The 23,344-nt window shown below is 41.1% G+C and overlaps 1 protein-coding gene across 1 annotated transcript in view; it reads left to right on the top strand.

The window, feature by feature from the left end:
• Positions 1-23,344, top strand: part of celsr2 (cadherin, EGF LAG seven-pass G-type receptor 2) — a 57,818-nt gene that overhangs the window by 28,772 nt on the left and 5,702 nt on the right. Inside the window, 22 exon segments of the mRNA XM_034532499.1 lie at positions 1,980-2,202; positions 7,268-7,383; positions 7,505-7,593; positions 12,413-12,570; positions 12,953-13,116; positions 13,353-13,478; positions 15,856-16,025; positions 16,720-16,899; positions 16,982-17,095; positions 17,654-17,810; positions 18,059-18,200; positions 18,320-18,440; positions 19,195-19,378; positions 19,515-19,616; positions 19,747-19,841; positions 20,031-20,240; positions 20,448-20,631; positions 21,293-21,611; positions 22,023-22,190; positions 22,291-22,414; positions 22,507-22,707; positions 22,815-22,989. Coding sequence (XP_034388390.1) covers positions 1,980-2,202; positions 7,268-7,383; positions 7,505-7,593; positions 12,413-12,570; positions 12,953-13,116; positions 13,353-13,478; positions 15,856-16,025; positions 16,720-16,899; positions 16,982-17,095; positions 17,654-17,810; positions 18,059-18,200; positions 18,320-18,440; positions 19,195-19,378; positions 19,515-19,616; positions 19,747-19,841; positions 20,031-20,240; positions 20,448-20,631; positions 21,293-21,611; positions 22,023-22,190; positions 22,291-22,414; positions 22,507-22,707; positions 22,815-22,989 — 3,522 coding nt within the window.

The raw sequence follows: 23,344 nt of genomic DNA, 5'->3' as shown, positions 1-23,344 counted from the left end.
TTCTTTAGCTAAAGCTCTAACCAGGTAAAACAAGCTATCTTGGCAGAATATGGACACAACCTGGCACCCCAAAACTATTTTTTATTTAGCCTTATTTACCCAACTGTAAATCATGTATTTATTATTTCTAAACATCAAATAGCAATTTATAATACTTTGTGTGGCCTTTTTGTAAACTGCAACTAAAAGTTGAATCGCTGTCTTCAGTATTACGTTTCTTTTGTCTCTGGGGACCAGAATGATCTCTTTAAATCAAAAGATGTTCAGCTTCATTATCGGCAACTTCTATGTCTCATCCAGCATCTCTTGACTTAACTTTGACTCAACAACAGCGATAAAACAAAGAACCTTGCTTTCAGCACATTGTGAATAGAGTGATTAATAGTCAAAGAGTAAATAAAAGGCCTATGTCTCAGTGGTGTTGGATGAAGATGTGGGCTGTGTGTGTGTGTGTGTGTGTGTGTGTGTGTGTGTGTGTGTGTGTGTGTGTGTGTGTGTCTGTGTCTGTGTCTGTGTCTGTGTCTGTGTCTGTCTGTGTGTGTGTGTGTGTGTGTGTGTGTGTGTGTGTTACAGTAGTCTTCCATTCTGCTTACTGAGTGGCTTTGACACAAATTCCAGCACACACATGGGAGTGTACAGTCACCTGAGCAACTGTTGCAGCCTCCCCATCCAGAGGATCCAGACTAACGGCATGTGAGCTTCAGGGCCGAGGAGGGCAGAGGCCCGATAGTGACACAGTCTCATTGTCTGTGCACGTCTGGCTACCGATCTTCCCCTTCAAATTGATCACTGTTTTGTTGGCCTGGTGTTACCGATAGTCGTCTATCTCAATTCTGCAGCTTAGCTCAATGTGATCTATTTCTTTTTAGTGAATAACCTGAAGTTGATTCTTTTTACGGTTAATCAAACCAAAACCCAAAGATATTATTGTTCACAGAAGATTGAGAAAACCTCAGGAATGTGAATCTCTCTATGAATGCATGGTTTGGGACTCAGTACAGCAGAAATGTCTTTGAACTCATCAATGGCAATATAAAGTGCAATATAAGTATGAATGTATTCCATGATTTGGAAAGATTATAAGGACTTTTCCCTTTGGTAAGAAAAAGGGTTAAATGAACAGATGTCAGTGTCGGGATACTAACATTAGCATCACAAATAGGCAATGCATATTTATAATCTCAATTTATATAGTGCTGAAATTATTACTTTGATTAGCTTCTCAGTTGTGCATTTATTTGTCTTTTGCAAAAGTAAACTGAATATTATTGTTTTCTTTGTCATTTCTGATTAATCAATTATGTAAATAATTGTTAGTTGCAGCCCTATTTGTGACCGATTCCTCAACTTTGGCTGACATTAAAGAAGGGCTTGATAAAATAGATGTATATTTGTGTTGTTTTGCTGAGATGTTCTGTACATTGCAGTACAGATAGAAGGAATACTTATTTCTGATTGACATTGTATTTTGAAAAGAAACTCACCAATTGTCTGTAAGGAGTAAAAATGCTAAATGTGAATGAACCACAGTCTGCAGAAATTGCAATAATTGCATTTGACAGTTTCAGAGTCTGAATGCATGAACTCACTGCTTTGAGGCACGTTCTCTGAATGTGAATGCACCACAAACTGCAACCATATTCCCAAAGGGAGTAGGGGGGAGCCTGTGTGAAAAGAAAACTAACTGCTGCTAATTCTTACTCTTCTAAAGTCACCTTTCTTCTGAGCTAACAATGTCATAATGTATTTGTTCTCCACTATGTGTTAAACTGGAGGGCTGTATAATGTTTAGGTAGCTAACGTTACATCTCTGTAACGGCACATGTAGGAGGACCGCTTCAGTCAGAAAGCAAGCATATAGCAGTGTGTCCCTGAGGTGGAAGCCAGAGGGATGACTGAGGTGATGTGCTTGTCACAAACAATATTAATCCTCATTTCTCTCCACTTTCCTCCTTCTCCATCCACCTCTCTGTGTCCAGGAGAGAGCTGTGAGCTGTCGTCCCTCTCGGGCCGCTGTGCTCCGGGAGTCTGCAAGAACGGCGGCTCCTGTGTTAACCTGCTGGTCGGCGGCTTTAAATGCGAGTGTCCACCGGGCGGATACGAGAAGCCCTACTGTGAGATGACCACACGCAACTTCCCCCCGCACTCCTTCCTGACCTTCAAGGGCCTCCGCCAGCGCTTTCACTTCACCCTCTCTCTCACGTAAGCGCCTCCATCTCCCTGCTACAAGCTGCAGCTCACCTGGATCCCCTGCGCTGCTCCATCGCTTTTCAGTGATCTGTGATTCACGTTTCCTCCACCCCCACATCCTACTTCTGCATGCTCTCCAGCTATCCCCTCCACTGAAGTGTTCTCCCCCACGTCACATTTATGTAACCATAATGCTGTTTATTAGTAATAATGGGTTCACTGAACAAAAGCCATCTCCTGTAGATTGTCGGTGGTATCAGATTACGGTCACTGTGCTGTAAATACAGAACCACTGCACATTCGAGCCATGCATACTGTACTGTGAGGTACAAATTGTCCGGAAGGTGAGCTGAAGAGACTTGCCAGAGGATATTAATCCTGCAGCCAAGACTGAGTCTGATCTTATTGCAGTCAGTGTCACTGGTCACTGGGAGTCATTATATGTGTGCAGTCATTATATGTGTATGCAACATTGTAACTGCAATATTGCTATTGCTAACTTCATTATTAATGTTGGCTTCAGGTTAGTTTTTAGTGTTATTTCTCCCCAAATGTTCAATATTTTTATTTATTTTTATCTTCAGCTTATATTTTTGTGTTCTTATTTCTTAGAAAATGTATTTGTTATACACTATTTTATTTGCAATTTTATATAATAACCCCAAAACCCCATTTTTAAAATTTAAAAATGTATTGTTTTCTTAATTTTTCTTAATTGATACCACCCTGATGTCTATACGCTAATATGTAGCTGGAGCCAGCAACTGATTAGCTTAGATTTCATCTTACACCCAAGAAAAACACTAGCAGACTGAAAGAAAATCTCAGTTCAGACTATATTCAATACTTTTCTCTGAAGGATTTTTGACATGACATGTGCAAACAGCTATGTCTTTGCTAATGCTGGCACTTTCTCTGAGAGCTGGAGGTGCTATCTCATGCTGCATGTAGCATTTAGTAAAAATAGCAAAGACCTGAGCCCAAGGTTCCTTCTTTTTGCGACACTGCACAAAAAGAAAAAGGGTAAGCAGTTTTACTTTTAGTATATCTGTTTTTTTACTTTATGGCAGTGACTCTTAACATAATCATTGACCTCATTGTTCCATAGATGAATATTTGTATTACTTTGTGTCAGAAATTGAAGCTCAAGCTTTCAATCTTGCGGTTGATTGTTGAATGGTGGTTTGTGAAGGGGGAGGAGCTTTAGAAATGAGCAGATGCACCGTGAACTCTGAACACATGCAAAGACAGTGGGGCCTCCAATCTGCATGAATTCTCCATGTGATGTTTGATATCTGTCAACAACAAGTGACAACAAGTATCACCTCTCGGACGGTATCGTAATACCCGTCACCTTAGCCGTGTTTGGCAGGGGTTGACACTCACAATGGCTGCTGGTGAAATAATATCCCCCATGTGAGCTTTATGGACTGTCCTTCTTTAAACGAGGTTCAAATGACGGTCTTTTTTGATGGAGAACTGCTCAAACCAGTTTTGAAAGTGGTCTTCATTTCACTGGCAGTTTACAGAAGCTGTGAAGTGGCTGCTGTGTACAACGGGCCGATACTGAGAGCCTGAGGTAGGTGAGGTCAGCAAGTAGCTCTGTTACCTGAGAACGCGCTGATCGGGTTCCCCCAGAAAGAGCTTCTGTTATGATGAACGGCTCAGGATGTGGAACCAATTCACTCAGTGACGGTTCATTTTCGGTCTCTTTCTATCACAGCTCTGGATGTTGAGCTACGCAATTAAGGCTGAGATTTCACAAAAAGGTAGAGAGAGTTTTGGGATCAGCGCAAACCAGATTTAATGTCTTTCTCATCGTGAAATCTCTATTATGCAACTTAACTCATGTTTAGGTCATAGTTCATCTCATACAAGAGCATGTGTTGAACAAATCTAAGTCTACAGTCATGCTAGTGGCTCTGTGAGGATGTACTGGATGTCAGCGTGCTAATAGGCTTTAAGCCATCCAATATTTTTTTTTACATGAATCAAAACCACAAATGTAAACCTTATCGGTTAAGTTTCCATCCAAATGTAGCCTGAATTATTTCCAGAAAATCTGCAAATGTAAATGTAGATTAATTTTGTGTTTCCAGTCATTACTGTGACGAAAATATTAGGAGTCTGATAGATCAAGATACACTAATTATCCAGTCATGTCCCATTAAACCATCACAAAAGAAGATAGATAGTTTGTTTTATGTATCCATGTGAAAAATGTTATAGTCTCCTCATCAGTCCACACAGTCTCGTCAATGGATCAAATCCTTTATTCACATGCTTCAGGTTTATTCTCTGTTTCTTTGTTACATTCACATTAAGTTTTTATTTAAATACCCACTGCCAACCAAGTGCAACAATGTTTATGTGATATTTTAAAATATTTTAAAACAGGTGGATAGAAACACACCTAATATGGCCCTAAAGGAAAGGTCAAAAGATCTCCAAAGTAATTCATCCCCTGATAACTATGAATGACAGTACCAACAAACCTCATAGCAGTGTTTGAGTGAGAGGATCACCCAATCCAGTAGAATTCATCCTCTTGGAAACATGCATGTCTACAAAATCTGAATCCATTCAGTAGTTGTTAAGACATTTTATTCTGGATCAAAGTGGTGAATCAACCTGCTGACACGTCCATCCTCAAAGTTAAAAAAATATTCTTAAAAGTATTAATTCAATAAGGCTTTTCCTTTTTTTCCCAGCAGATCATATCATTTTTAATATATACAAAAATATTGTATCTCTTCATTTCACACTTTTAGGTTTTAAAGTCAATAAGGGGCTCATTTTTTTCCTCTCCACTGCACAAATGCAGCATGTTAGCATAGCGTGACACAGTCCCCTACATAAGGGCAGACTGGTTGTTATTTTTACTGATGGCTGCCTAATGTGACACGCAGTGAGGCCAGTTGAGTCAGGATTTATCTCCGGCTGATTACTCCCATAGTTCAGAGGGCTCAGTGGGGCAATGTGGAGAAGCCTTTTAAATCGATCCGTCAAAGACTGGAAGCCTAGTGAAGAGTAAGAGACTAGATCATGATTCTAGATGACGTTCTGTGTTTTTTACTGGATATAAAGACGCCGTCTGACTGCTCTGTCTCTTCTGTTATTATCAGCTGGAGCATCGGCATCCTCATTCCTCTGAGGTCGTGATTATTGCTTTTCTCAGTTAGTGGGTCAGTGGTGACGTGCCCCCTGGCTCCTCTTTAGCTCAAGAATAGAGCACAAACAGCATCATGCATCGTATATCCTCCAACCCTGAAGTCTGGAAGAAGGGGGTTGGCGGATGCTCATGTTGTCTGAGAGCATGTATAGATATTTTGATGTATAAATAACATAAAAGAAAAACAGCTGAAGCTCTGTTTAGGGTAAAAAATAAATAAATATAATCACACTACCTTTGTGGTTTTCAGTATTTCAGAACCTGTTAGAGATTGATCTTTTTTTAACAATAAGTCTTTAGTCCTTTTTAGGAAAAGGAAGCTATGAGTTAATGGAGTAAATGTCCAGAAAATACAGACGCCAGTAAGCCACACATGTCTCTCGTTTGGCAGATGTGCACATGAGACTCAATGTTGGGTCCCCTGTGGGACGAATAATGAATAAATCCAGTAGTTATTGCTGGATTTATTAATAACTTTTTTGTCATAACACCGTTTCACACATCCCATTGACCCATTTCCACAAGATCAGATTTACGACCACAGACCACAGCTGACAGGTAAAGCGGGATATTTTTAAACCATATGCTCCACCACATGCTTTGATCCCACATAGAGAGAGAGAGGCACTGTCGGCTATCTGGTCCCAGAGTTTGAACCATGTGTGTGCACAGATATACTGACATGTGCATTAATATGCAAGGATCATGCAACACGATGGCCCTGGGAGATCTGGTTTCATCATCAAGATGCAAACAGAAATCTGAAACTGAGACTGTGGTTACAGCACTCGCAGCTGCTGTGTTCTCTTCCATGAGGAAATATATTTTTAATCTGTCATCTGTTACTCTGAACTGTCTTCTTTTGTGCCTCTTCTTTACTTGTAATGCGTTCCCCCACGTGCCACCTTGACATTGCCCTAGTTGTCTGTCTCTGTGTTGTTGTGTGTCATGCAAAGTGGCTCTGTGGTGTATTTTCATGGCAGTCAGATTCTGTATTCCTTTACTGTGACCCTTCTTTTTTTCCCCCTCTGACTCGGCCTTGTGTTCATGATTAACCTCATTATCTGTTCATTGATTTTTGTCAAACCTCGGAGTCTTTAGCCCGTCTTTATGATAGTGAGTTACACATCACATTGTGTTACTGTAGCACTCCAGTGTGAAATGTATGCAAAGTGAATATGAAGGAATAGTATGGACATTTATAAATATGTCACTGCATTCATTCTTTTCTCTGTTAACGGGTAGCATTGCCAACAGCAAATGTTTTCTTACAGTACACGGCGGTACTTGTGTCTTTTGGTATCCTAATGTTTAAAGGCTGGTGTTACAGTATATTTTTCTTAATTTCAGCAAAGTTAATGAAAAGACCAAAAGCAATATTTCTCCATCCTGTCTGTGGCACTCAATCCCAATCCCATGTGTTCCTATGGAAGGCGTAATGTTTTAGGTTACAAATATACAGTATATATATTTTTAAAGGCTCATTGATTTCCCTAAACAGCTGGGCACTGTCATTTTCAGCAAATGTTAATAGAACAAGAGTAAATACTGTATTTGTTTGTGACTATTTTCCGCAGCGAATGAATACAATGTATGTGCTCTGGTAAGTATTTTGTGTACTTGAGTAAAAATAAATTACAATGTCTTGGTTCATTTACAACAATTGAGGTCTAAGGCACAGAGAAATACGCTATATCAGGCTTTAACTGCATCGACTATACTTGTTACAAAGATGTATTAATTGTTGATTTTGGTCTTTTTGCCAATAACACTTGTAGAATATCACCAGCCTTTGTCATTAATTTATAGGGTGAATATTGATGTTTGCTTAAACATAGGAACTAAACAGTGATGGGATTGGGTAGTGATAAATGTAATAAAATCAAATATTGTCTGTTTTTTCAGATTTGCTACCAAAGAGCACAACGGTTTGTTACTCTACAACGGCCGCTTCAATGAGAAACATGACTTCCTCGCCATGGAAATCATCAATGAGCAGATACAGCTCACCTTCTCTGCTGGTGAGACAGTTATTTCTTTATTTCATTCTTTATCATTGTGATTCACTGCACATATTTTGTTTTCAGTTTTATACTATTTTTGAGTGTATTGCAGTCATTCACCTCTTTCACTGTTTCCCAGGTGAGACCAAAACTACAGTTTCACCGTACATCCTCGGGGGTGTCAGCGACGGCCAGTGGCACGTAGTGGAGGTCCACTACTACAACAAGGTATGATCCAGAATAAACAAACAGACGAGATACTCCTCAATACCATGTGAGCCTGGTTCATGATTACATTCAAACTCTTGTAGTTGTATCCAAAACATGTCATGCATGTTATACTTGTGCTTTCTATGTAAATAAATTGGATAATAAGTGCAAACTCTTAATTTTGCTTCTATTTGGATCTACTTGGAATTTTGCTGGTTAAAAGAAATAGTACATTTTGAAACTACACTTAGTTTTTCTCTTCAAGCTAATTAGTTGATAAGATGGATACCACTCTCATATCTGTCGGTTAACTCACAGCTAGCTTGGCTCTGTCCAAAGATAACCAAAATAATCTACTAGCACCAGTAAAACTCACTAATAACACGTTATATATCTTTGGTTTAAGCTGGCAAAAAATGCAAATAGAAAAATGACATGTTGTGGTTTTACTTGGGGCTATGTGCCAATATTTTGCTTTTGGATGGAGCTAGGCTAGCTATTCCCCACTGTTTCCAGTCTTTTTGCTAAGCTAAGTTAACCAGACAGCAGGTTAGAGTTCATATTTTCCCATCTAATTGTCTACAAGAAAGTCAGTATATTTCAAGAGTGATCATGGTAAAAACTCTGATGGTTTTTCATTTCCTTCTTTTACTTGTTTCACCATAGCTGACATACCTCTGGTTAAATCAGTCTGCTGCTGCGCCTCATCAGGTGTGGCAGTAAAATACCAGACATAGTTACCGAAAACATTCAGAGTGAAATCGGGTCACAGGTTTGATCTGCTACGGACCGTTTAAAATTTATTGCATGTCAGTGACCACTGACATGCAATAAATCTGCTTTCTCAATAAAAAGCTTTGTTTTTAGCACATCCATAGAAGACAAACTGTCGTGGATGCAAGTTAGTTGTGTAAGTTAGTTTTTACTGCGTCTTTAGTGCCAACTAGACCCTGACGGAGGAAGAGACAAGAGAGGCGGAGGGGGGAGGGATAGATGAATGAACACTAGTGAGTGGGAAGTCAATGTTTTTCCAAAAGTGGTCAGATTGGACTAAATATGCTTTGACTAATACATTTCTGTGTAAGAACATCACAACAACTCAATCTGTGGAGGAATGAATGGAGCTGTTGTCTCTGCTCTCTCAGTACTTTACCACCCAGGACCAACACACAGGATGTCACATTTTAGTCTATTGAGGAAGTCACTTTGCATCATAAAGATGTTGCCAGGCAACACCCCCATTGCTCACATTTTCTATGCAGTGTCTATGATAACACAGCCATGTCAGATTTTAGCCAGAAGAAGTGATGAAGGGGGGAAATCTTGTCGACTTTTGGGTGAAAACGAGTCGTTTCTCTGCCAAGAAGACATTATAGTCTCATTAATCATTTTGCTACAAAACTGTCTTTTGTTGTTTTACTGACCTGGTAGTTTAAGTGTGCTGCATGTTTGAAGAGGACATGTTCTGTTAATGATACATTTGCACGTACAGTACAAGTGCAACATGTAGATGTTTGCATCAGACTGCTTCATATTTGAGTGAGAAGAAGTGCTGGTTCTGCTCTGAGGCTGATTTGGTAGCATATACATAAATGTATGAAGTTAACTTTCATTAATTGATGATCCATTAAGCATTACATAAACCCACACAGTATGATTTTATTAATGGAACAGGAATTCATGATATATCCTCCATTAAATAATACATTATGTATATTATCATATTAGGTTTGTACCTGTATCATAAAATGCAACCAGTGAATACAGAATACATTGAATACAGATCTTACTTTTAGTACTGAACATCCCAGAAGTGTCTGGGGCCACCCCTGGCTCTGGCTGAACTAATCCTCGCCGTCCTCCATTGATGCCCCTCATCCTGTGAGTTGCTGAGGTAGAAACGTGGCTCCTCCCTCTGGAGGTATCCCACAGTGGCCCACTCTGACCCGTCCCTGTCCACAGGGGGTGGGGCAGGATGAGGTGGGGAGGGGGCATTCTAGATTGAAATGTGGCTTTCAGGATGGCGGGGGACTGTAGAGAATGGCAATGACCGCTGCCTTTGTGTTTGGCTCTGCTTCCTTTGGGACCATGGGCAGTGAATGATGCGGCCCCGGGGAAAGTGCCCCTCTCTCTCTCTGTTCTCCAGCAAGGACAGAAAAGCGGAGCAGAAGAAGAGCGAAAGGAGGGTAAAGAAAAGCCGAGAGAAGTATTGACTCGAGCTTTGAACGGGAACGCTGCGCTTCAGGGCCAACCCCTCTTGTTGCTATGGTTTTTCTAGTCAATCTTAGATCCCATATGTGTGCTGCTGGCTGCCATGCTCCTCCAGCGCACCCCTTGTTAACCTCTGTGACAAGAAACTCATATTCCTATAATCTCCTGTAGCGGCGAGGGAGAGCAGTGTTTAATGTGGTCTTGAGCAAATATGTGCTCTCCAATCAGTGCTGACAGGACGTGGTTTTGTGCAGCAGAAAGACGTCCTGGCAGACAGTCATTATGGGAGAGTCAACAGCCGTGACTGATGACACAGAGGTCAGTGAAAGGAGCGTCCAATCTGGAGCGCTGCCGGTTTCAGAGCTTTCACAGCGAAGGGAAAACCGTGGAAAAGAGCATGTCGGATGATTTCACCTTTGGCAATTCACACCGCATGTTTACTTGTTTCATCATCAACAAATTTGTAACAAATTGGCCTCAAAGACCATCAACTGAAAAGAAAAAAAGCCACCTTCAGTTTCTGTTTCCGTCTACTTAGCATTTCAGTGTTGAACAGTGAGTTAATGTGTCACAGTCAAGAAAATAATAAGACTTCCTGTGGGAACATTGCTTGACAACAGGGCCTGTTGTACTAGGAAACGTGGTAAAGGTTTCTGATATCTTTGTACAGCTCACTGCCAATAGAGTGTCTCTGAAAATACTTCTCTTCTTCTGTGACTCAACAGCTTTCATCTGGGCTCGTGAATCGTGGAAACTGTGATTGAGAGAGATTGTACTTGACTTGCCAACTGAACTGCAGACTGAGGAGCGAGCTGGCTAGCATAATTAACTTTTTATGACACCAAAAGAAATGCCTTTCATAAAACCATCAGCATCTTGATAGTTTTGATCCTGTTTTTTCTCAGTCCGAACGTGCAATCCGTATTTTCAGAACACATTTTTACTGAGCGACATATCACAATCCACTGTATTTCATTTTTTGTTTTATGTGTTGTATTTGTATATTTCAACACATGTTAGATCGATTGCCTTACATTTTAAAGTGTTTCTACAGGAATGAAAAAGTGAGATGTTGTGATGACCAGCTGGTTTCTGGTTATTATTAACACTTATCACACTGTGATCACAAGACACAAAGTGAGTGCAGGAATGTAACCGACTGCCGCCTCTCAGTTACAGAGTCATATTATTAGAAGCCCTCAGAGAGTTAATCTAATCTACTCAATAAGAAAATCATGTGGGATAAATTTAATTGCAAAAATGTGGGGGAAATTATATTTGTCCATAATGTATTGTTTGATGTGCTTTTGTCTTCAAATTCACCTGATAAAGCTGCCAACATTGTTTCACCAGCCAACAAAATCTGCAGTATATATTTAGCTGGTGTTGTTCTAAATGAGTTTTTAAATTAAGGGATCAGACGAGCTATAAGTGAAATTCCTGATGCCCCTGCAGTGGTGGGCATCTATTTTAGTTTAACTTTGTGTAGAAAAAAATCCACTTGATGTGTTTTCAAGGCATCGGCAATGAGCCAACTCTTCATATCATCTCTGCACACGAGACAAGCTAATTCCTGCTAAATCCTGTCTGACCAGCTGACAGCTCAGCGGCCATCCTCGCCTGCAGGCTGTGAGAGGGGAGCGGTCACTGCTCGCGACACCAGCTTGAACCTACACTTAGGGTTAACATGAGCTCTACGTGACCTCAGAGAAACTGGCCATTTTGAAAAGAGGTCGCGACCTTTTATTGACAGGATCATAATTCTCTCCCCCGTGGACCCCTCCTCCCTTTGTTGCTTCCCCCATTGATTTCTCAGACAATGAAGACGATCCTTTGTCGACAGGGAGGATGTCCTGCAGAGAGCGAGCATGTGTGTGTGTGTGTGTGTGTGTGTGTGTGTGTGCGCGATTGCCAGCCGCTGCATTTTAGCTCTCGCTGTTATGATATGAATTATTATTATTATACATTTTCAACAACAGCGAGCTAAAGCTGACCGGGGATTGAACAGAGACCATTTATTTGGTTGTTGTTTCCCAGGTTCAAAGCTGCAGTTTTTAATCGGGTTCATAAAGCTTAGTACTGGCTGAGATTCCCTGTGTTAAATGCAGCAGAATAATTAGATATTTTCACAACAACCTATTTCTGAATCTTATTTATAAATGCTTGGTGACTAAAATACTTTAGCGTCTTCAAAATACTAGCATGGAATTTGTTTTCCAGTTTTTTTTGTTGATCTTTACGCTCACAAACCTGTGAATTCTCAAATGAATATGATACTTTATGACGTTTATACATTCGTTTTTCTGTTCATCTGAATCGAGAGTTTCTGCTGTGCATGCTGATGAACACTTCTTTACATAAACTTTTGATACTATGCTGTGATGTGAATTCTCCAAAAAAAATAGATTGTTTAGTTAAATCCTCAGTTGGATAGAAAGAAAAAACACAACCAACATGAGAAAGTTCTCAAGTTAACACAAAGACTTCAGTGTGTACAACACAGGCGAGGCAACAAGGCATTATGCATTCTTAATCCTCATTGTTTTGACCAAAGCCTCTCCAGAAACATAAGGAAGGCACTCCATACTTTATCTTGATATTCGTGTGTTTGTCTTTCACTCCACAGCCGATCTTGAACCAGGCCGGCCTGCCGCAGGGCCCCTCGGACCAGAAGGTCGTTGTTGTGACGGTGGACAACTGTGACGCCTCCGTGGCCTTCCGGTTCGGTCACATGATCAGAAACTACACATGCTCTGCTCAGGGCAGCCAATCAGGATCCAAAAAGTGAGTCCTTAGGAATGACATCAACAGGATTATCAGTTCTGTCGTTACAATGTGGAAGATAACAGACATTTCATAAAAACCTTTTGCTCTTTACCTTTCATCTTCCCTTTGTGTTGACTTTAGTCAATGATCACTTTTTTTTTTACGGTTTGCTCATTAAGAGAGAAAGTAAACTTGTTTTGAAATGAAGATCCACATCTCCAGGGTGTTGGCTCAGCTTTGCCTTTTTCCTTCATTGGCATGTTTATCCTTTTTTTTCGGTTTTCATCTCAATAACACTGCAAAAACCTCTGTGATGAATTTTTCATATGTGTTGATGATGTAAAAGCAGAGCAAAAAAAAAAACTGGATACGGAAATGTTCACGAGTTCTATGTTTTCAGATCACTGGACCTGACCGGACCCCTGCTCCTCGGAGGGGTTCCCAAACTCCCAGAGGACTTCCCTGTTCACAACCGGCAGTTTGTGGGCTGCATGAAGAACCTGCGTATCGACAAACAGCACATAGATATGGCCAGCTTCATCGCTAACAACGGCACTCTGCCAGGTACGCTTTGACCTGCTGTTTGGCTCCAAAGGAGTATCCTTTATTTTATCTGGTTGTTGGACCAGTCAAGTCAAAGAGAAATAGAAAGAAATCACTGACTATAATGAGCACAGCAGGGAAGTAGAGGCACTGTGAAATGATCATTGTACCTGCTATGAATAGTTTATTACCCTCTCACTCTTTGATGAAATAATGAGTTGGAAAGTGAATCAACCTCTTATTTTTCGCCCTCCTAGGATGTTCTGCCAAAAGACATTTCTGCAACAATGACCCGTGTCTCAACGGAGGAACCTGTGTGAACCTGTGGGGCTCCTTCAGTTGTGACTGCCCACTCGGATTTGGTGGACAAAACTGTGAAAGAGGTGAGTCAATAGAAAAAGTGCTGTTTGTTATTTTGACCCGAGCCTGTTCCTCGTCTTTGTGACGTACGAAGTACGAACTGAAGCTGTCATCCATCAGGTCAAATAAAAATAATTGCTGCATTTGCATTTAAAAGTTGTTGGGAACATCTGACTTTATTTCACAGACATGCACAGTTGCACTCCATTCGTTTTAATGCCTGATTTATGACATAATTACAGTGTAATTTGTGAGAATCAAGCTGTTAGAGCTTGAATTGTATGTTGTTTAGATGATGCTGAACCATCAAAGTCCAATTGCGTTTGGGCTTTTGAAGACAAACAGTACATTACTTGTCTTCTCCAATGTCTGTTTCTGTTCCACCTGATCCGCTGCAGCTGTTATCTATGCTGATTTATGGTTTGCACCAATTTAAGACGAGACGAAGAAGAATGAGCCCCGTAGACGACAACACGACACCTCTTCTTTTTAGCTTAATGTAGAATGAGAAGAAAAAGATTTATGTCATTTCTTTGTAGATCATATAGAAAAGGAAGTAGAGATGGACATTCAGATAAGGGCAAATGTGTAGGAGTGCAACAGTCTGAGGGAAATATGGGGTTGGCAGAGTAGAAGTGGGACATAAGGCAGTGTGATCACATGTTACTGAAGGAAATTTAATGAGCATTGATAACTGAGCGTATTATAATCAACAACTCGGAGCGATCATCAACACCAGAGGGGCCTTTTTAAAATGCAGTTGTTTACGTGTGGATGTGAGTTGGAATGGTGTAAAGCTGAAATGATAATTGATGAAGGTAGTGTATCCAGCTTATCTTTTGTCTTACTTGAAAATAAATTCAAGGTTTTGAGAGTTTTAGACCGTTACATAACAAGCATTGTGAATCCGTCACGTTCAGATTTGTGAAATTGTGATGTCATTTGTTAGGCAAAATTGATCTTGAAAATAATCTCTAACATGGTGTGTGTGTGTGTGTGTGTGTGTGTGTGTGTGTGTGTGTTAAATGTACAGCCATAGATATCAGAATCAGAACCTTATATTGCCAAGTATGTTTTCACATACAAGCAATTTGTCATGGCGGCTGGTGCAACATTGGACAGTAACATTAAACAATCAACAACAATCAACACAGTGCAATAATTTAAACATATTAAACGTACAGAAGAATATAAGATATAAAATAAAGGTACAGGTCAAATAATCTGGCACTGTTTGTTGATTCATTTCCAATTTATGTTTGTGTCGTTTTGAGTAAAACCTTTTGACTGAAATGGCACTGCAGTTTCTTTGCATGTCACTCCTGCCTCCAGCCAACAATGACAGCCACAGTGCATCAGGTGTAATTGCCATCACTAATCGATCATTTCCATCAGGTGCTTTTCTTCACTTTGTACACAGACAGCGTAATGAGAGGGAAAGCGTTTCACAGCGGGCACGGAGTCCTTTCCTGTCACTTTGTTTTCAAGTTTCGAAGAGCCGTGAAGCTTCTCAGAGTCGAGTGCACAAAAACCAATAACCCATAACTTCCTTCTGATTTTCAAACTACACAAATAAAACATATATTGTATATATTTTAAATGATTTGATATTCAAATGTAACTGCAACACTAATATACGTAGAGTAGTCATTGGGTTTATTAAAGATCCCCTTTAGACGCAACAAAAAAGTTTAATTCCCTCGTTAAAAAGTCTGAAAATAACATTAATATTTATATTCATAACTTTACCTGCCACATTGAAAAATACACAATCTGAAGAATATGCTAATCTTTTCTGTTTCAAATGTTTAAGTTCTGGAAAAGTTAGTCTCAGTGTAATGTGCATTGGAGGTTTGCATATATGGACCATGATTGGCTTTAGTCGCTGTGATGAGTTGTCATAAATACTGCTGATATCTGTGTCTTAAACGCATATTTTAGATGAGCACAGAGAAACTTTCCCCCTTCTGCAGATGAATGTGAAAGGCTGCTTGTGTCAAACTCTGTGCATACATCATTTTGCACAGTTAAGCTCAAAAATCACATTCAACAAGTGAACAAGAAGAAAAACACATTTTCAACTGGAGTTATTTAACATTTTTATCTAAATGTCCTTATACCTTATTCCTCTGAATTACAAGCACAGATGTTTGCTTGTAAAGCCAACGATCTTTCTGGGAACACCTGTTGATTACAGACAGCCACAAGAAGCTGACATATTGCCGAAATAAAATGTCTGATAAACAGAGAGAGTTTTTTTGATCTGTGATAACTTGGAAGTGATCAGAGAACATGCTGGACTTGCTGGTTGACAGTAATGACTCACTGCGAAACTTTCTCTCCTCATTTACATGTATTTTCATCACTTCTTCCAATTTCCTGCTCCCTCCCTGTCTCTAGTTATGGCCAGCCCGCAGCGTTTCCTGGGCAACAGTCTGTTGCAGTGGAACAACATGGCGGCGGCATCGTCCTCTGTCCCCTGGCATGTAGAGCTCATGTTCCGCACACGTCAGGCCAGCGCAACACTGCTACATATCTCCGCCGGCCAGCAGCACAACCTCACACTGCAGGTGGGAGCAACATATAGTTTCTCCTTTTCTCACTGCACACTAAAACACCTCCTGGCTACATTTTGGTCTTCTTCATACATCATTTCTCTCCACATTTTTACATTTATTGAAATGTTGCAATGCACGGCAATATCAATTTCTCCTCAAGGAGAAACTTTAACTAGAATAAAAGATTGAAAAAGAAGAATTTCTAGGTTGTTTCCTCTTAATGGTCACTTAATCTGATCAGTAAAGAGCGATAACTTTAGTTCTTCGACACAGAGTGAAAACGATAGTTCATATATTTTATGAGTCTGAGGTATAGTGTGAGCATGAAAGCAGTCCTCACCTTCAGATCAAACATGTTAGGATTGAGGCTCCACCTGTTGGCCATCTAAGTTGCAGCAAGTCACTGAATATCAGAGGATGTTGAGACAAAAATCCAGATGATCAAACTCATTGTAGCATCTGTGTTGGGCTACTTTTGAGCTTGTCTAGACTGATGCCTCTTTGATGTTGAATAACTGTACAATAATCTATTTCCAGCAATTCAAGGTTTGAACTTTGACAGTCAGAGCTCTCTCTCTGTTCATCATGTGATGTGATGCATTGCTGATTTTTGGTGGTCTTTTTTTCTCCTCTGTTATTGAACATCGGTTCAATCTCCCTCCTGCTGTTTCCTTCCTTTTCCCGGCTCTCTCCCTGCCTTTTGTAGCTGCGCGGGGGAAGTGTGTTGATGGGGCTGCACAGAGGGGAAGACTCAACTCTCTCTCGCGTGGAGGAGGTGCTGGTGAATGATGGAGACTGGCATCATTTGCAGCTGGATATCAGCAGTCTGGGGGGAGCAGCAAGCCACCACAAAGCAGTGTTGTCTTTAGATCAGGGGCTCTACCTGGTGAGTGTATGTGTCTTAGCTGTTTTTAGTCACCATGAATGAACTGTATAGCAGCTATAAAGTCTGTCATGCACCTTTTCAGGCCAGTATGGAGGTGGATGGGAAGCTTCGAGACTCCAAGCTGAAGACCGTGAGCGTTGGTGGTTTGGCAAGGCCTGATGGGAAAATTCAGCATGGCTTCCGTGGCTGTATACAGGTCCGTCCCCTCAGCATTTGTGCACATGTCGAAATGCAAAGTGATTGCAAGCATTGGTGTGGTGTTTTTGCAGATAAGAAAAGAGCATTTAGATTTGGTGAAATTGAATTGAATATATACATTTAGATTAGTAGATCATATATAAATGTTGTTTGAATGACTATATTTCAAGGAGCATGGTCATTACAAATCTGTTGAAACCTGTCAATAAAGAAAACACTAATTTAATTAACTTTTCTGACAGATTTGAGCTATGTTTATCCCTTCTTTACTTGCCCTTTGAAATGAAAATCATGCTAACTCAGCAGTGTTTGAAAAAAGGTTTTAACTTCTTGAGCTTATGATGGAGTGCAGATAGACGTCTACTAATACTATAGCGCACACAATTTATACAGATGGGCACCTCATAGTGTTCTGACACAACCAAACAGCAAGCTCTGTGTTTCCAGCACATTTATTTTACTTACTTACTAATCATCCAAGTGTTTCCCTCAAACGCATAACCCCATTGTGTTGCCGTGGATACATACACATGCTTGTTTGTTTGTTTGCCTCCAGGGTCTGCGTGTGGGCGGGGCTCTTAGTCTGTCTCATGCAAGGAAGGTGAACGTGGAGCCGGGCTGCAGCGTGCCCGACCCGTGCAGCTCCAGCCCATGTCCTGTCAGCAGCTACTGCAGCGACGACTGGGACAGCTACTCCTGCACCTGCCTCGCTGGTCTGTCTGCTTACTGTTCACAAACATCATCATAACATTTTGCAGGACTTAAAATTGTTGTGTAAATATTTATTCAACCTACCTAAAATTATGTTTCTAAACGCTCAATTAAAATGCATAGTGTTAAAGATATGATAAAGCAACAAAAAGGATAGTGTTCCAGTTATATAACTATATAATCCTTTCTTCTGAATGCTACTTAACACAGTTCACATTGTTGTATTTTTCTTTCCATCTCTGTTTCACAGGCTACTATGGCACCAACTGCACTGATGTATGCTCATTAAACCCCTGTGAGCACGAGTCAAGATGCACCAGGAAGCCAAGCTCCTCTCGTGGTTACACATGTGACTGTCCCAGCAACTACTTTGGCCATTACTGCGAGAAAAAGTAAATGTTTTCCACATTTATGTAAAGCTGTGAATGTTTTTATGTGTTAATCGTGGCTTTTCCTGTTTGGTATTGTTGTATTACTCTGCAGGTAAATTGATCATGTATTATGTCTACAGGACCGATTTGCCGTGTCCCAGAGGCTGGTGGGGGCACAAGACCTGCGGCCCCTGTAACTGTCAGACAGACAAGGGCTTCAACTCTGACTGCAACAAGACGAGCGGAGAGTGTCGGTGCAAGGTGAGCGTGTGGCGACCCGCAGCTTTGATTCATCAATTCAATTCAATATCATTGTAATAATCAAAGGCAATTTGATTCTTGGCAAGTAAAAACAGGCACATACAGAGAGAGCAGCAAATATGGGCTGTAAAAACAAATATGAAATAAAATGTATGAATAAGGAAATAGTTTTAAAGCTTTAGAGCTCCACTCCATTCAACGTGCTAATAACTGTGTTAAGTATTCTGTGTTTCCAGTACACAATACATCAGATCTCAACACATGTTATAATAAAATGTTCTACATTAAGGTCACATTGTTCATTAGGATAATCCTTTCTTCAGCATTTTCTTTTTCTTCCTTTTTATTTCGTCCAATTTAGATAAAGTGAATCCACTGATATATACCATTAACATAAGCATAACTTCTGTTGTTGTACAAGCAATCTCCGTTCATGATAGATATTAACTCATTGACACAATATTGAAGGATATAAATATGTTTTAAAGTGGAATTTTGACTTTTTGGCAGAAAGTTGTCACTCTACACTACACCTGTTCAGAGTCTGGATGTAGTCCAGCAATGGGACACAACTCAGCCCTGACTAGGAAAACATAGGTGGAGGACATAATTAAGAAAGTTGTCCAGATGTTTTTGATCAAGCAGCTGCAGCAGTTTGAAAAATGTGGTGATGTGTTTAAAATGAAGGAGGCTGTTATTGGAAAACTGAATTTCTTTTAAATTGTTAATCAGCTACTTTATATTCCGTTTCCAGGACAACCACTACCGTCCTGAAGGCAGTGACACTTGCCTGCTGTGCGACTGCTACCCAGTCGGCTCTTTTTCCAGAGCGTGTGACCGAGAGAGCGGCCAGTGTCAGTGTAAACCCGGCGTCATCGGACACCAGTGTGACCGCTGTGATAACCCCTTCGCCGAGGTTTCTCCTAGCGGCTGTGAAGGTCAGAATAAATCAGATTACTGTCAAGTTACTATAATGCTTAATTTATAATCCCTGCTTCATTATAGCTTTTAACATTAAATAATGTTCCATTATTATCCTCATCTTCTCTCTCCTTCTTGCTCCACCTCACTCAGTAATCTATGACAGCTGCCCTCAGGCCATCGAGGCTGGGATCTGGTGGCCCAGGACTAAGTTTGGTCTCCCTGCAGCAGTTCACTGTCCCAAGGGAACTCTCGGTATGGTGTTTTTTAGGCAGCTCATCAAATTATCGTAATAATGGCAATATATGAAACTTGCCTCAAGCCCTCTCTCAGATGCAGTCTATTCCTCAACTCTCATGTGATAACTTTCTGTCCCTCTTCTCAGGCACAGCAATCCGCCACTGTGATGAGCACAAGGGCTGGCTGCCTCCCAATCTCTTCAACTGCACCTCTGTTACCTTCAGCAAGCTGAAAGCCCTGGTGTGTAGCTCCACCCTCTGTCAGTTGTATTCCATATCAAATAATATCCTAATTTGTAAGAATGTGGAGGCAGAAGATGATTACAAGACTAGCATTTTTGAACAGTCATCTTTTTTTATTTGGTTAAAAATATATTTGACTAATGAAGCATCGATAGGTTACTGAATGGTTGTTCTTTCCTTCCTCCAGTCTGAAAAGTTTTCCAGTAACACATCGCTCCTGGACTCTGGAAACGTTCAGCAGACGGCCTCCATGTTGGCCAACGCCACCTTGCACACAGTGAAGTACTACGGCAGCGATGTGAAGGTGGCTTATCGGCTCACACAGAGTCTGCTGCAGCACGAGAGCAACCAGCAGGGCTTCAACCTCACGGCGACTCAGGACGTCCACTTCACTGAGGTGAACAACCATATCGTGTATATCTCCCTGTAATCTTCATAACACAGCAGGAAACTAAATAAGAACAATAGATTGTTGAAGTTTTAGCAGTAAACAACATTGGTTTATTAACAGCAAGCCAGACTTCACAGCCTTTCATGCTGTATCCACAGGGAATACATCACACCTCATATCACTCTCCACTGAACTCTCGCTGTTTTCCGACAGAATCTGGTCCGTGTGGGCAGCGCCATCCTGTCCCCAGACACACGGACACACTGGGAGCTGATCCAGCACTCGGAGGGTGGCACAGCGGCGCTGCTGCGCCACTACGAGGAATACGCAAACACGCTGGCACAGAACATGAGGAAGACCTACCTCAGCCCCTTCACCATCGTCACACCACACATAGGTGAGCGTTTTACCTGGGAGCACCAGATGTGACCTGTGGACAGCACTTGAAGCCTGTGGGAATCCATATTAAAAAAAATGTTTAAAGCAGTATGTGCATATATACATGTTTCCTTGATAATTCTTAGTCCAAATCAGAGATTCAAAAGGGGAAATGTCTGGTATTAATTTCAACCATTCTGCAAATCAGGCTTTGTTTCACACTTCCAACATCAAGTAATTGTGTTGAGGGCTGCAACTAATGATTCCAATTATTATTTTCATTCTAATTATTTCTCAATTAATTAAACCTTTGGTCTATTAAGTGACAGAAAATTGACATATTTTCCTGAAGCCGCAGAGTGACATCTTCAAATGTTTTATTTTGTGTTAGCGACAGTCCAGTTTATTATGAGAATAGACAAAGAAAAGAAATACATTGTATTACAATTATTGTATGTCCATTGTCTCATCAATTAATTGCCTAATCAATTTAGCTCTGAAAGTGTTGTACAAACATGAACAACATTAATCAAGAAAAGGTAAGTGTCCTCATATAAGCGCTGTAATGATATGTCATTTTTTTAAAACTGAATCTCGTATTTGAGGGCTCCAAGTCTCTGGTTAAAGGAGGCGACCGTTTCAAGCAGCAGAGCTTTCTGCATGTGGGTTTTTCTCCGCAGTCATCTCTGTGGATCGTCTGAAAAAGATGAATTTTGCTGGTGCCAAACTCCCGCGTTACCAGTCCCTGAGGGGTCCTCGGCCTGCCGACCTTGAAACGGCCGTTACGCTGCCCGATTCTGTCTTCCAACCACCGGTGGACACCAAGGGCCACAGACACCTGGATGTCTTCCCAGAGTCCTCCCTGAAGAACCGCTCGGCCAACAGGAAGAGACGCCACCCTGATGACGGCCAGCCGGACGCCATCGCCAGCGTGATCATCTTCCACAGCCTGGCCTCGCTGTTACCAGAGAGCTATGATCCTGACAAGAGAAGTCTGCGGTAAGAACGATTAATAAAGCACTGACTTGAAAATCAGGCTGAAAGCTTTTTACGAGAAGTTGTCCTCAATTAAGATCTTTGACTTAAAAGAAAACTTTTATCCAAATAACCAAGATGTTTTTTGTGTGTGGAATTTATCATCATCCAAAAACTATTACAATCACATCACGAGCCATACTGTTGATTTGGGGGACATGTTCTTTTGTTAACATCAATATGGGCACTGTAGTTTATTTTCAGTCCAAAATGCACATTCCTGCTGCTGTAAATAGCTGATCAAATATGTATTAATCCACTGCTTGAAATAGTCCCTATTTACTCTTGTTTCAGTAACACACTTTGTAGTTTTGACAATTTTTTTAGCAACCAATTCATGCCTTTAATCGTGCACATTTATTTCATTGTCTTCAGGGTGCCAAAACGTCCAGTCATCAACACACCAGTGGTCAGTATCACCGTCCACGACAATGACGAGCTGTTGCAGCACGCGCTGGACAAACCCATCACCGTGCAGTTCCGCCTGGTCGCCACCGAGGAGCGCTCTAAACCCATCTGTGTTTTCTGGGACCACCACATACTGTGAGTACAACAACGCACTCAGAACTCACTCAGAGTTAGTGATGAAGCATTCAGTTGTGGTATTCTCATATTCTCCTCTTGTCTTTGTGTTTTGTGTCAGGGCCGGGAATGGCGGCTGGTCAGCGAAGGGCTGTGAGGTGGTTTTCAGAAACAGCACCCACATCAGCTGTCAGTGTTATCACATGACCAGCTTTGCTGTCCTCATGGACATCTCCAGGAGAGAGGTGAGTGATGCATACACATCTAACTTCACAAAAACCACAAAATATCATTATTCGGTTCATTCAAACATCTTTCATTCAAACGTTTGTGTCAGAACGGAGAGATTCTGCCAATCAAAATCCTGACGTGGAGTACAGTGGGAGTGACGATGGGCTTCCTCTTCCTCACCACGATCTTCCTCCTCTGTCTGAGAGCCATGCAGTGCAACAAGACAAGTATAATCAACAATGGAGGCGTTGCTCTCTTCCTCTCCGAGCTCATCTTCATCCTGGGCATCAACCAGGCCGACAACCCGGTAATCAATTCTGTTTTCCATCTATTTGACTTCATTTATAATATTTCCTTTCATCTCTTCATGTTTTAATCATCCCTCTCTGCTTCTCCCTATTTTTGTCTGTGCAGTTTGTGTGCACAATCATCGCCATCCTGCTGCACTTCTTCTACCTCTGCACTTTCTCCTGGCTCTTCCTGGAGGGTCTGCACGTCTACCGCATGATCAGCGAAGTGCGAGACATCAACTATGGACCCATGAGATTCTACTACCTGATTGGTTGGGGAGTGCCGGCCTTCATCACAGGTCTGAACCCTCGTAGTAGTATCACAAGAATGTACCTGTGGGTCTTCTCTAGCAGCCGAAACTTGATTCTCAGTGATTTTCATTTACTCAAAGCAGGACTTAATTTTCTGACAATAGATCATCATTAAACACTCTTACAGTCTTGAGGCTTATTGAGTGATATGCGTGACACTTTTATGACATCAAAATTACATTCGGAAAATGGGAGACGTCTTCCAGTAAAATGTTATCTTGTCAGCCTTGCCTAACTGTAGTAAAAAGTCCAAATTACTGACTACTTTAGATGGATAACTCGGGACAGAGGAATGTTTCCACACTCACAAACATACTGATAAGACTGTAAATGTGCCTCAGC

Source organism: Cyclopterus lumpus, chromosome 5, assembly GCF_009769545.1.
Source record: "Cyclopterus lumpus isolate fCycLum1 chromosome 5, fCycLum1.pri, whole genome shotgun sequence".
NCBI lineage: Eukaryota > Metazoa > Chordata > Actinopteri > Perciformes > Cyclopteridae > Cyclopterus > Cyclopterus lumpus.
This window is presented reverse-complemented; position numbering and strand designations above follow the sequence as displayed.